The 13149-nt window shown below is 43.6% G+C and overlaps 1 protein-coding gene across 2 annotated transcripts in view; it reads right to left on the reverse strand.

Moving 5' to 3' along the window:
- The window catches only part of PRICKLE2 (prickle planar cell polarity protein 2), a 345204-nt gene that overhangs the window by 84505 nt on the left and 247550 nt on the right, over positions 1-13149 (reverse strand). For both annotated transcript variants that reach the window (XM_020978307.2, XM_020978309.2), the window contains one exon: positions 11011-11194. In XM_020978307.2, coding sequence (XP_020833966.1) covers positions 11011-11194 — 184 coding nt within the window. The remainder of the gene's footprint in view (positions 1-11010; positions 11195-13149) is intronic.

A 13149-nucleotide genomic window follows, 5' to 3' on the forward strand; every position in this document is an offset into this window, starting at 1 on the left:
GCATATGAAACGGACCGTGCGAAACTTAAACCACATATAAATGTGAGTTATCATTGTTGCTGTTGTGGGAGAAGCAAAAATAACAAGCCATTCTCTTCCCTCTGCTTTTGACACCACCTTTGCCCACCATAACTCAAGGAAAGGCAAAGATGGACAGGGAGACAGACTGTGATTCAGCACATGGAAAAAGAACCTTCTAATCACCACAATGGGAACAGGCCGGCTGTCTGCAGAGAGTTTCACAGAGAGGCTTCATATGCCTCTGTAATTCTAACAGATCTTAGCCCCAGGAAAGGGATAAAGAAATACACTGAGGTAGCAGTGGAAGAGAGGTGTCTATGGGTGGGAAATGGTGGTCATGTATATGCAACCAGGGCTAAACTCACAAGAGGTGAAATCCTGCCTCTGCTACTGACTGCGTGACTTTGGGCAAGTCACCTAATGTCCTCAGTTTCCTCACCTGAAAAAATGAATGGGGTTGGTCCATCCATCAATCAACAACGATTTATGAGTACTTACTCTGCACCAGTGCCAGGGATACAAATATAAAAATGAGACAGTCTTTGACCTCAAGGAGCTTACATTCAACTTGGGGGTGGGGGGAATCACAGATCTAGAAATGGAAGGGACCTGAGAGGTCACCTAGTCTAAGCCTTTTTTTTTTTTTACAAATGAGGAAACTGAGGCCCATGAAGTGACTTGAAGGACTTCCCAGATAACTAAAATCACTTTCACATTAAATACACACCCAGTGATGTATGGGACTGAGGGGGAGTTAAGGAAGGTCTCTTGAAGAAAATGACACTTGAACCGAGCCTCCAAGGGAGCCAGAGGTTTCCAGAGCTGAGGAGGAAGTGCATTCCAGGCATGGGGACATTCCATCACTGGCTCTCTGATCTTCACGATGTGTCGGTCATCAGTTTTACTCAACTTTGCCACCACTGCTGCTGCTGCTGTTGTTTTTACAAGGGAAGGCTCAGGGGAGGCCGGGGGGAGGAGGTCTATCCGGAAATGACTTGAGATAGAAAAACAAGCGGCATCAGGAAAGCTTTTTAAAAATCAAAGAAAAGTCTTCAAGCTGAGGCTGGGAGCCTGGATGACCTCCTTGGCAGGGGTGCTGAGAGGAGATTCCTGCACTGGGTGGGAGGTTGGAGAGGAGGCCCGCTTCACATCCTTTCCAAACCCAAGATTCTGTGACTCCAAGAGGGAGGAAAGAGAGAGAGCAGAGGAAAGGCATGGGGGGAACAAAAAGGACAGAAGAGGGAGCAGGAGAAGGGGAAGGGAATGGGCAGGACAGGCTGCGGGGGAGGAACTCACTAGGGCGTTCAGAAAGTTTTCATCTTCTCAGAGGGAGTTCACTGAAAGCAAAGACATTCAAGGAGGAAGAAAAAAACAAAACCTGGGAGACTTTTCCACCTTAAGCTCTGTCTGAGAGGCTTGCCAACTGGGGCCCAGAAGAAGCGAGCGCTGAGGATTCCCAGGAAGCCGTCGCTCACACTCAGGACAAGAGAGAGAGTTTCTGCAGGAGGCCTCGCCTCCCAGCTGCTGGAGCCTTTTCCTCTGTGATCACCTTTCTTCCACTCAAGGGGTTCTTATCAGGGGTGTGTGAACTTGTTCAGATAGATAGATAAACGGATAGACAGACTGATGAATGGATGAAAGAGAGGGAGATAGATGGAAAGATAAATGGATAGACAGATAAATGGATGTATGGATGGATGGACAGATAGATATAGACAGATAAATGAATGATAGAGAGAGATAGATGAAAGATGAATAGACAGATGAACAGATGGATGGACAGACTGACAGATTATGAATGGATATACAGATGGATGACAGATGATGGATGGATGCATATAGAGAAATAGATGGTAGAGTAATGGATGAATGGATATAGAGAAATAGATAACAGATAGATATATTAATAGTAATAAATTAATAATAGATATATAATTATCAAAATATCTATATTTTGATAACCATATTTCAATATAGTTGATATCCTTGTTTTATGCATTTTAAAACATTCTGAGAAAGGTCCATAGGGTTCTCCACAATGTCCCCAGCACAAAAATGGTTAAGAACCCTTGGTCTAGTCCAGACTACCACCTTACAAAAGGGGAATCAATACAGATCCAAATGGCCAGAGAAACGAAGTGATTTGTCAGGGCTCACACAGATAAGCATAACTGGGATTGGAACTCTGGTTCTCTCTCTTTCCTTAGAACATGCGTTCCAAATCTGGAGTCCATGGGCTTTAAAAAAATGTTCATAGCTGTATTTCAAAATAATTGGTTCCCTTGGCAATCCTATGTGTTTTATTTCATGCATTTAAAAACATTCTTTTGAAAAGGGGGTCCCATAGGCATCACCAGACTGCCTCAGGGGTCGTGCTAAAGAGGTTAAGAACTTCTGATCTGCTCTGTGTGCATCTGAAATAGCCCTTTTGATATTCATGCTCCCTCCCTTATTAGAATATAAGCTTCTTGATAAACCGTAAAGGACATATGAAGAAAGATGCTATCAACATCCAGGAAAGAACTTATAGAAGTATGCATAGAATAATTTTGTGTGTGTGGGTGTGTAATGGTAGCCATTTTTAGGGTAGGGGGAGCAAAGAAAAAAAGAAATTTATATGACAATTTTGTTTATTTGAAAGGAATACTTAAGTTGTGCATAGTAGATTTGCAGTTCTTTGTACAGTCATCTTTTTTATTGTACTGTTATGGAAATGCTTGTTCTATTCCATAAATTTAAAAAAAAAAGAATGTAAGCTTCTTGAAGGCAAGGAGTATTTCTGCCTCTCCTGCCCCTACATTCCCAGGGCTCAGCACAATACCTAGCACACAGTAAGTACTTAATGAATGCTTACTTGCTGATTTACTGATACAAGGCACATGAGGGGTTGATCCTGCCTAGACAACCAGGGGACAGAGACCAACATCACCTTCGCAAAACTGGAAACTTGCTGCACCAAACAGTCCTTTTCTATTCTGGAAGACTGCTTTCACAGGACAGACCCTCTCTTCTTCCCTCCCTCTCCCCCATCCCGAGGGCCGTGAAACTCATTCTCCTTACAGTTGGTCCTGGCTGGGTGTGCTGTTTGGTTCTGAACCAATGCGTGATGAAGCAAGCCTCGCTAAACCTCCTTGCCTCTCCTCTGAGTCATCAGGACGGTGGCCACGCCAGGGTGTTCGGTTCAGCCCAGCCATCTTGAGGACAGTGACAGCACACGCTCCTGCTTATCTAGTGATCACAGACTGATGTGACACAGTAGCTGGGCTGTTAGGGCAGAAAAACCTAGCAAGAGTCCAGACCTGCTAGAGAAGCAGGGCAAATGTGAGTCAAGCCTGAGTCAGAATGTTTGCTTTGGAAATAAACATTCATTCTTTCAACATTATGTCTGTTTGATCTGAAGTAGTTGCTGTCTGTCCTTCCATTAAGCAAAGTCAGAAGTGGAATTCCGTCAGGTTCTTTAGGTCAGGATGGAAAGGACATCAGAAGTCACTGAATCTTAGCTTTAGAGCTTGGAGAGACTTCAGAGATCACCTAGTCTAATACCCTCATATGACAAAAGGGGAAACTAAGGCCCATGGAGGTCAGGTGACATGCCTAAGGTCTTTCTGCTAGTAAGGGGCAGAGCTCAGATTTGACCTGCAGCCACTTGCCCACAAACCCAGCTGGCCCCCTTTCCACACACTCTGATGCTTCTTAATATAGAAATGCGATCATCCCTCCTGCTGCTGGTAATGGAAATCGAATGCTGTGGATGTCTGGCAATGTGATGCTATGGGAAGAATGATGGATTGGGCTTTGGAAGACCTGGGTCCAAATCTTCTGTTGGACATTTAAAAGCAGCTGTGTGATTCTGGGTTATTCACTTAATTCAATTCAATTCATTGTTGTTCAGTCGTTTCAGTCATATTTGACTCTTCATGACTCCATTTGGGGTTTTCTTCGAAAAGATATGAGAGTTGTTTTCCATTTCCTTCTCTAGCTCATTTTACAGATGAGGAAACTGAGGCAAATAGGGTTAAGTGACTTGCTCAGGCTCACCCACTAGTAAGTATCTAAGGTTGGATCTGAACTTAGGTCTTCTTGACTCCACGCCCAGCACTCTATCTATCTACTGCACCACCCATCTGCTCCTAATATAATTCAACCAACATTTATTAAGACCCTACTCTATACAAGGAGACATTGTGCTACCCAATAGGAAGAGAAAGACAAGTGAAAAACTGTTGCTGCCCTCAGGAGATTCCATTCTCTTTTCAGGTAAGCAGATAAGGAAATCCAAGATAACTGAGGAAGGAAAGAACTTATCAGGAAATAAGGAGGTCACAGAAGGAAGCTTAAGGATTCTAATAAACAGACTAGAGGGCATTAGTACTTTAAGGGCTGGGGACAGCCTGGCCAAAAGCCCAGAGTGCATGATTAGGGGAAGTGGATAGCAGCCAATTTGACTGGAACCCAGAGTACACATGACAGAAGGCAAACTAAGTCTGCTGGCTTCCCACTGAGAAAGGCTTTCCATACTTGGGTGAAGAGTTTGAATTTTGTCCTAGAGGCAATAGGGAGCCACTGGAGATTGTTGAGTAGAGATAGAACACATCTCTGTGTTTTAAGAAGATGATTTAGGGAGTTCTGTGTGAGACAGGGATAGGGGAAAGACTGGAAGGAGGAAGCAGGAATTAGAGAGGTACCAAAGTAGCTCAGATAAGAGCTCAGTACTAGGCAGATAGCCATGGATAAGAGACAGGGAGCTACGTGGTGCAGGGAGTCACAGGACTTGGGTTCAAATTCAGGCCCTGTTACTTACTACCTATGAGACTTGGCTAAATCATGTCAGCTTTTTGTACCTCCCTTTCCTCATCTGTGAAATGAGATGGTTTCAGATGGCTTCTAAGGTCCCTTACAGTTGTAGATCTATCTATCTACACTCTATCTAGATCTATGTACGTATATGTATGTATACTACACACATACACACACACACACAAACCCAAAAACACAAAAAACAACACTGTGGTACAGCGGATAGAAAACTGGTCTTGGAATAAGACAAATCTAAGTCCTCTAGACATACTGGCTATATGACCCTGCAAAAGTCAGTAGCCTCAGACTATTATTTCTCTTTAAGATTCTAAATTTCAGAGTAGTAAATCTGTAAAGATAAAAGGCATTTCCTTACTGCGAGCCCCTCTCCCAGTGAAATCACAGATCTGGTCCAAGTTGAACAAACAGCCATTTTGGTACTCCCTACTGACGGGGTCATTCTGAATCTCAAATAAGATAGGGTATGTAATATATTTTTTATTATATAAATGTAAGCTATTATCATTACATACCAGAGCACCATTCAAAAAGAAGAAAAAGATACTAACATTAGCAGACTGAGATCCTGGATGTTCAGACCTGAACATCCTGAACACCCTGCTCGGAGACACATGGTGAATTTGAAACATGGGCGAGGGAAACAAACTTCTTTGGGGAGATGAAATCTGCCTTGACTTCGGATACTACAGTCAAACTGTACCCAGAGTTAAGAGAGCCAGAAGACCAAAGTGAGAAGGAAATCTGAAAGTACACACAGAAGGCTGGCCACCCACACCCTGGTCCTCACTCCACATTCTTCCTTTGAAACACAGAGGAAAATTGTTGCACCCAACACTCCCCTCGCTCCATGCAGACACAGACGTGGGGAAGTATCACTCTGTGCTTTGCTAAATAAATACACTGGTGGCAATGTCAAGGCAACTGCCACAAGAAGAGTTTCTTGGTCTAGCCCAGAAGCAGCAGCCTGATGTAGCACCTCCTTTCCTCCAGGGTAATAATGATGAGAAAAGGAGCTGCCTCACTGTTTTTGTTTTTTTTAAATAGGGCTCTTAACCTTATAAAGCTCTTTCAGCACCATTATCTACTTATAAAAATTATTCTCACAACATACCTGTGGTATTGATTGGGTAAGAATTATTGCACTTATCTAATGATCAGTGGATAAACTGAGGTATGGGAAAGAAAATGTCAATTTCCTACTCAGTGGCCAGGAAGGATGAAGATCCTGGGCCTCCTCACCGCCAGCCCAGGCAGTCACTATTTTACATTCTTTTGCAAACACAAGGTTTGAAGAGATGCAAATTAAATTAAAATGGCTTTCCTTCCCTTGCTTTTCAGACTAATCACCTGAAACCACATCCAATTTACAAAGATGAGATTGGTTATCCACCGAGCCAAGAACAACGTCTCATTCTTTCCTTCCTGGCATCATCTGTAAGATGAGCCAAGCTCCTAAGATCATATGGTTATCAGATTTTTCAGCTGACAGGAACCTCAGACATCATCCAGTTCAATTTCTCCCTTTTACAAATGAAGAAACTGAGGCCCATGGAACTACAGTATATGTCTAAGTTGTTCAGGCAGTGATTAGTAAGGCCAGGATTCAAACTCTGGTCAAAGGATCACAGAGTCAGAGCTAGAAGAGACCTTAAGAGCAGAGTCCAACCCCTTCCCCCATTTTATAGATAAGTAGACTGAGGCTTGTATGATCTGTCCAAGAGTAAGTGAGAAAAGCAGGATTAGAACCTGTGTCCTCTGACTCCATTTTTGTCCTCACACTCCCTTTAAGTTGGTTAGGATGTCAACTCCTTGAAGGCAGGGTTTTTTTTACTTTTGTCTTTGTGATCCCCACAATTAGCCCAGCTTCTGATCCAGGGAAGGCACTTAAAAGTCTGTTGATTGGTTAGCAAAATGACCTATTGGGACTGATAGATGCTCAACAAAAAATAAATGCTCCTCATATGCCTTTAATTGAGAACACAAAGATGAATAAAAATTCTTCATTTCTCCTGTGTCCCAAAGGGCCAACTTTAGCTTCTATGATATTAACAAGACAGGGCTTCTTGGGAGAAAGAGAATGCTGGGAATCACTGGAAGGAACACCTTAACCCTTGGATAAAGCAATGATATGAAAGGTTTCTTACAAAAATTAAAGCACTTTTTTGGGTACTCTAATAAAGCCTGTATATTTTGCCTCCAGCAAATGGGAGTTTAATATATTCACCCACAATTCCTCTTGCCAAAGAGTAGGATGGTCCCAAAAAACAGCCAAGTCAAAAGGAGATATCAGAGTAAGAGGTGACGTGAGGGAAGCAAAGCTTCAGAGGACTCAGTGTTCTAATCTTCGTCTGGCTACAGAGGTATCTTCAAATTCATAACCAGTGCGATCAGCACTAGAATTAAAAAAGATAATAAATGGAGTTGTCAGTTTCCTTTTGACAATGACATCCTTCAAGCTTTTTTAGTAAGCTGGTATTTCATTAGGCAAGTCCACAGCCCTCAAATGACACCAAGAGATTCTTGTCTCTCTGTAGGACAATTTCTGTTTCTCATTACTTATATTTGATAGATCTGAGTAAGGCTGGGAGTAAGGAAGAAGAGGAAAAGACAGATTTCTCTCCAAGCTGAAAGGACAATAGAAAGAGCTGTCAGGGTTGGGAACACTGTTTCCTTTGGCATCATTCACCCAGCTTATTTGATAGCATGAATCATCCTCCTTCAAAACAAGCCCATGAAAGATCAGCCTGATTTTCTCCCTGCAATGTAGAAGTAGAAGGCTCCTCCCCACCTCCAAATGGCACATGTTCATTTTTCGGATTGGTAGACTCAGCGGATGAGCCTGAGTTTCCCAGTTACCTGTAATTAAGGATTAGGATGGGTGGCAAACTTGTTCTAGAGCTGAGGAGGAAGTAGAGTTGTAACAAGGGTAGGGTGACTAGGGTTTTGTACTGGGATACTAATATTCAGTAATGTGCTTTTTCCCTCTGTAGTACCCCAGAGACTGCCATCACTGTTCTTCACATAGGTACAAGATGAAATAAAGCTAGAAAGGCAGTTAAAATGTTCCTGCCTCCCCTCACCCCTGGACAATAGTCCTAGGAGACCATTTTCATAGTGCCCCTCATCCCTTTCCAACCTTCTTGGCAATGTAGGCCAAAATCTTCAGGAGATGGGGTGGCCCCCCTCCTGGAATGACTATGTCTACAAGCCTACCTTCACTGCTACCTTCTCCCTTCAAATCCTATTGCCCCAGGGGAAAGCTTTCCTCCCTACTTCTCTAGAAGGAAGTAAAGAGTATGAAACAAAAGCCAGGAATCTGACCTTCATGTCAAATAAATTACTGTTCTCAAAGAAAAAAGTTGGCAGTGGCTAGATAGCTGAAGACTGGTTAATCCAGAGCACCTGGGGACCCATCTTGTGTCCTGGAGGTGAACAAGAAAGAGAGGGGTGGAGGACTTCTAGCTGTTGTAGGAAGAGTGAAATGTGTAGGCGACCTCAGATGTAAAATAACATGGCGTACACAGTTTGCGCATGCCACTATCACTAACCCATCTCTGCATCCAGTTCAATTCAACATACATTGTGCATTTACCATGTGCAAAGCCCTAGGGAATACACAGACAAAACAGAAACAGCTGCTGCTCTCAGGAAGGTTACATTCTACCAGGAGCGGTGTCTACTATAGAAATAGATGACGAAATATGAGGTCATCTGAAGAGAGAAATCAAGACTCTCAGAAGGATCTGTAAAGACTTAAAGGGAGAAAGGACACCTGAGTTGAACCTAGATGCAAGACAGATGTGTTGAGTGATAGAGAAAAGAAAGGAGTGGGTTCCAGGCATGGGGGAGAGCCTGGAAATGAGAAGACTAGGGGAAGAGCAGTTATATCATTATTGTCAGCCCCAGGGGAAAGGACCAGGAACAATAAAAAGAAGAATTTAGCCCTGATGATAATGAAACACTTTCTACCCAAGAGGTCTGTCCAAAAGTGAAATGGATTACCCTGAGAGATAGTGGGTTTCCATTCATTGGACGTCTTCAAGGAATGATCACTTATCAGCAACGGTAAAGACAGGAGATTCTTGCTCAAATCCACTTGGGATTAATTAGGTGCCATCCTCCATGACTGAGAAGTGACTTTTCTAAGCCCCAGGAAGACAATGGTGGGCAGAGACTTGAGGATGAACGCTTCACTGAGCCTTGCTCAAAGACTCTTAGAGAGCACAGAGGAAAGATTCAGCTTTCCAATTTAGGCAGTAGGGCGGGAGCAGATAGAGCATCGCACTTGGGAGTCGGGAAGGCCTGGGTTCAAACTCTACTTCAACACTTCTTAGCTGTGTGACCCTGAGCTTAGCATAGCATCACAGACTGGAAGCCAGAAGGAACTCCAAAGAGAACATTTAGAATCATTCCTTTTATAGAAGAAGAAACTGAGCCCTGAGGCAGTTAAGTGACATAGGAGATAGAGTGCTGGGCCTGGAGTCAGGAAGATCTGAGTTCAAATCCAGCCTCAGACACTGAGCAGTTGTGTGATTCCGGGCGTGTCACTTAGCTTTTGTCTGCCTCAGTTTCTTCACCTGTAAAATGGGTATTATTATAATAACACCTCACAGAGTTGTGAGGATCATACTGAGGCAGGGCCCTCATGTATAATAAATGCTTGTCTCCCTTTCTCCCTTCTTTAGCAATGACACACAAGTAAGAACTAGGATTCAAACATTGTTCCTCAGTCATCAGATTCATCTTCTACCACACCACACTGTCCTAAATGATCAGTGGGAATGTCTATGGAATGTCCCAGAAGTCCCTGGGACTCCCTAGCACCCACCTCGCTTGGTTCAGTACACCCCTGGCCAGAAGTCATCAATCAGCTAGCATTTATTAACAACAATGATGTGTCAGAGCCTGGGGTTACAAACACAAAGAAGAAATAGTCCTTGCCCCCCAGGACCCTACATTCGAGCAGGAGAGTCAACATGTGCACATAAACAAAATGCGTACCCAGTACGTACAAGACAGGTAAAAGACAATGGCAGCGAGCGACTCCAGCAGCTGGGGAGATGGAGAAGGTCTTCATGCAGGAGGCAGAGCTTCAGCTGAACTCTGAAGAAAACCAGGAATTCTAAGAGGCTGAGGGGAGGCAGGAGTACATTCCAGGTCTAGGGGACAGCCCCAGCAAAAGCAAAGGCAGGAAATGCAGTGATGTGCATGAAGAACAGCCAAAAGACTGGTCTGACTAGACTGAAGTGTACTTGAAAAGGAGTCATACATAATAAGGCTAGAAAGCTAAGTTGGAGTCAGGATGTGAAAAGACTTTAAATACAAACACAGGAGTCTATACGTGACCCTAGAAGAGGCCTTTGGGGAGTGTGGAGGGCTCAAGACTGAAAGGTAAGTGGAAATGATTTCCTAGGTACACCCTCAGAATTTCAGTTACCTCATCTGCAAAATGGGTACAATACCATCTAGAGTACCTACCTCATTGGGGGTATTGCATGAGGTTCCAACAACATGAAATAAGTAAAGCACTTTGAAATTTTTAAAGCTCCATAAAAATGTCAGTTATTAATATTATTATTATTATTGTTGGACAGTGATAGATGGACTCCTTTGTGCCAAAATATGTAGTCAGGATTTGTGTGTCAGTGAAGAATGCAGAGAAAAAAGCGAGAAAATATAACCCGAGTTCCTTTAATCAAACCAATGATATTTACAGCCTGTGGGGGGTGCCAAAATATTCTAGGAAATGCCGACGTCTTTGTGAGTCAAGTATAGCCAAGCTCAACATTTCAACACAGGGGCACATCTATGGAAGGAGCAATGTTAACGCTTTCCCCTTCCCCTCTGGAAATGAGCTTCACCTCCAGGTTCACGGTTGAACTCTCAGACAACGTCATCTTAAAAAATGCCGCGCCCTCATCTAAAAGTTGCAGGTCTGGGCCCAAGCTTCCTAAAGATCCTTGGCCAGCGGGCTGTACTAATCCTCCAGATGTGCACTGGATCAGCAAGAAGCGGACCTCCATCTACCCTCCTCTCTTTCCACTTGGCCAACTGAAATCATCTGCCTGACAGTACCCAGAACAGGGCTTTTCGAGAAGAGAGCCAAGCCTTGATTATTCCTGGCAAGAAAGGTCAGGTAACATTAGAAGAAGTAAAGGAATGAAATGTTACCTGTTCGGGCTTCAGCCCTGGTGGGACCCAGGCATACTCCTCCAAGGCACAGCCTGAGTCGTCATCAGAGGTCGAGTTCCTCTGGAAGTCAAACATGAGCTTGCTGACCGTCTTCTCCATTTCCAAAGGCATCACCGTCACGATGTGTTCCTCCTGGGGACACTTGCAATGCAGACAGATCTTCCTGTAAGCAGGAAGAGAGGCTCAGTGAGTGAGAAGGCAGGGAGGAGAGAAACCATGTTCCAGAGGGCTGCCAATCACTAAAGCTCCGATCTCGAACTGAAAACATTCTTTGGCAACATGCCTCTGGCAGGGCCCCAGAGCATCCACAGCAGTGTTCTCTTGCAGCATGTGTGTGTACGCCTTCCATGATGGGAATGGAAACACACGCCCATGTGCAGGCAGCCCCAGAGGGTCATAGGCCAGGAAAGAGGGGAGGGAGGGAAGAAGCATTCATATAGCACCTCTTATGTGCCAGGCACTATGCTAAGCACTTTACAAAAATTATCTCATTTGGGAAACTCAGAACAGCCCTGGGAAGTAGGTGCTGTTATGATCCTCATTTTACAGTTGAGGAAACTGAGGCAGACAGCAGTTAAGTGACTTGCCCAGGGTCCCACAACTAGTAAGTCTCTGAGGCTGGATTTGAACTCAGGTCTTGCTGGTTCTTGACCCAGTCTGCCTACTGTGGCACATAGCTGCCCAACACTCAGAGTTGCTTGAACGCGAACTCCTGCTTCCTTTTCATGAAGTTTCCCCTGGGTTAAGAAAATTGTGTTTGTGTGTGTGTGTGGGGGGGGTTTACCTGTATGCACATGTGAGTGTGTGCATTTTTTAGTTAGGTAGAAAGTTTAAAGACAAGCATAAACTCATTGACAGTAATATAGAAGTTAAATATTTAGCAGAAGAAATTACCAGCAAACTTGATATGCACATTATAATTTTTAATAATAATGATAAAAAGGAAGAGGAGACAACCTACAAATAACAAGAGATGGAAGTATAATGGTTAGCACTGGTCTCCAGATGCCTCAGGTTCAAATCCAGCCTCTTACATGTCCTGGCCATGGTTCTACGACCCTAGACAAGTCATCTCACTACTCAATGCTCCAGGCAACTCTATAAGTTACAGGGCAGCTGGCAATCTGCATTGGCAGAGGAGGGTTTCCTCCCTGGCAATCCTTACACCAAAGGAACCACAAATATAATAATAACAACAGTATCACCCACTGGAGACATTGTGGCAGAGTTCATAGAGCACCATCTTTGGAGTCAGAAAGACTTGGATTTTAGGCCGGCCTGTATCACATATTGAATGTGTGATGAAGGAAGGAAGGAAGGAAGGAAGGAAGGAAGGAAGAAGGAAGGAAGGAAGGAAGGAAGGAAGGAAGGAAGGAAGGAAGGAAGGAAGGAAGGAGGAAGGAAGGAAGGAAGGAAGGAAGGAAGGAAGGAAGGAAGGAAGGAAGGAAGGAAGGGAGGAGGGAGGGAGGGAGGTATAACAGGCAGTAAGGGCCTACTATGTAACAGGCACTGGGCCAGGCGCCTTTCAAATATTATCTCATTTGATGACAGATACAACCAAGGGTCCAGGCAACTCTCTGAAACTGTGAGATACAGACAAAGTTGCCAGTCAGCATCAATGCAGTTAAGGTTAGTTGAAATCAGTGGAGGAAGTTTCCACACCAGTAACTGGTCCAGACTTAAACATTATTATCGCCATTACTGTTGTTGAGGATCATATAAGGTAATATATGTAAAAGTACTTTGCATACTTTAAAGTGATACATAAATGCTACTTGTTAATTATTATTATGAAGGAAGAGGAGAAGGAGAAAGGGAAGGTAGGAGAGAAGGAGGAAAAGAAACTTGGTTGCAAAGAAGAGATCAGAACATTGCCTGCCTCCCTTCCTTTGCAGAAGTGGGGGTCACACAACTATAAAACATTGCCTATAAATCAGATTTTGTTAAGATATTGATTGGTTCTATTCTCCTTCCTCTTAAAAAAAAGTCTTTGGTATGAAGAATAGAAGGGGAAGGAGAAGGAGAAGGATACAGAGGAAAACATAGGACACATAAAAAAATATATATCAACAAAATCCACATAAAAATACAACAACCCTGATTTCTCTATGCTGCTTT

This window comes from Phascolarctos cinereus, unplaced genomic scaffold (genome assembly GCF_003287225.1).
Source record: "Phascolarctos cinereus isolate Bilbo 61053 unplaced genomic scaffold, phaCin_HiC Scaffold_4;HRSCAF=312, whole genome shotgun sequence".
In the NCBI taxonomy this organism is placed as follows: domain Eukaryota; kingdom Metazoa; phylum Chordata; class Mammalia; order Diprotodontia; family Phascolarctidae; genus Phascolarctos; species Phascolarctos cinereus.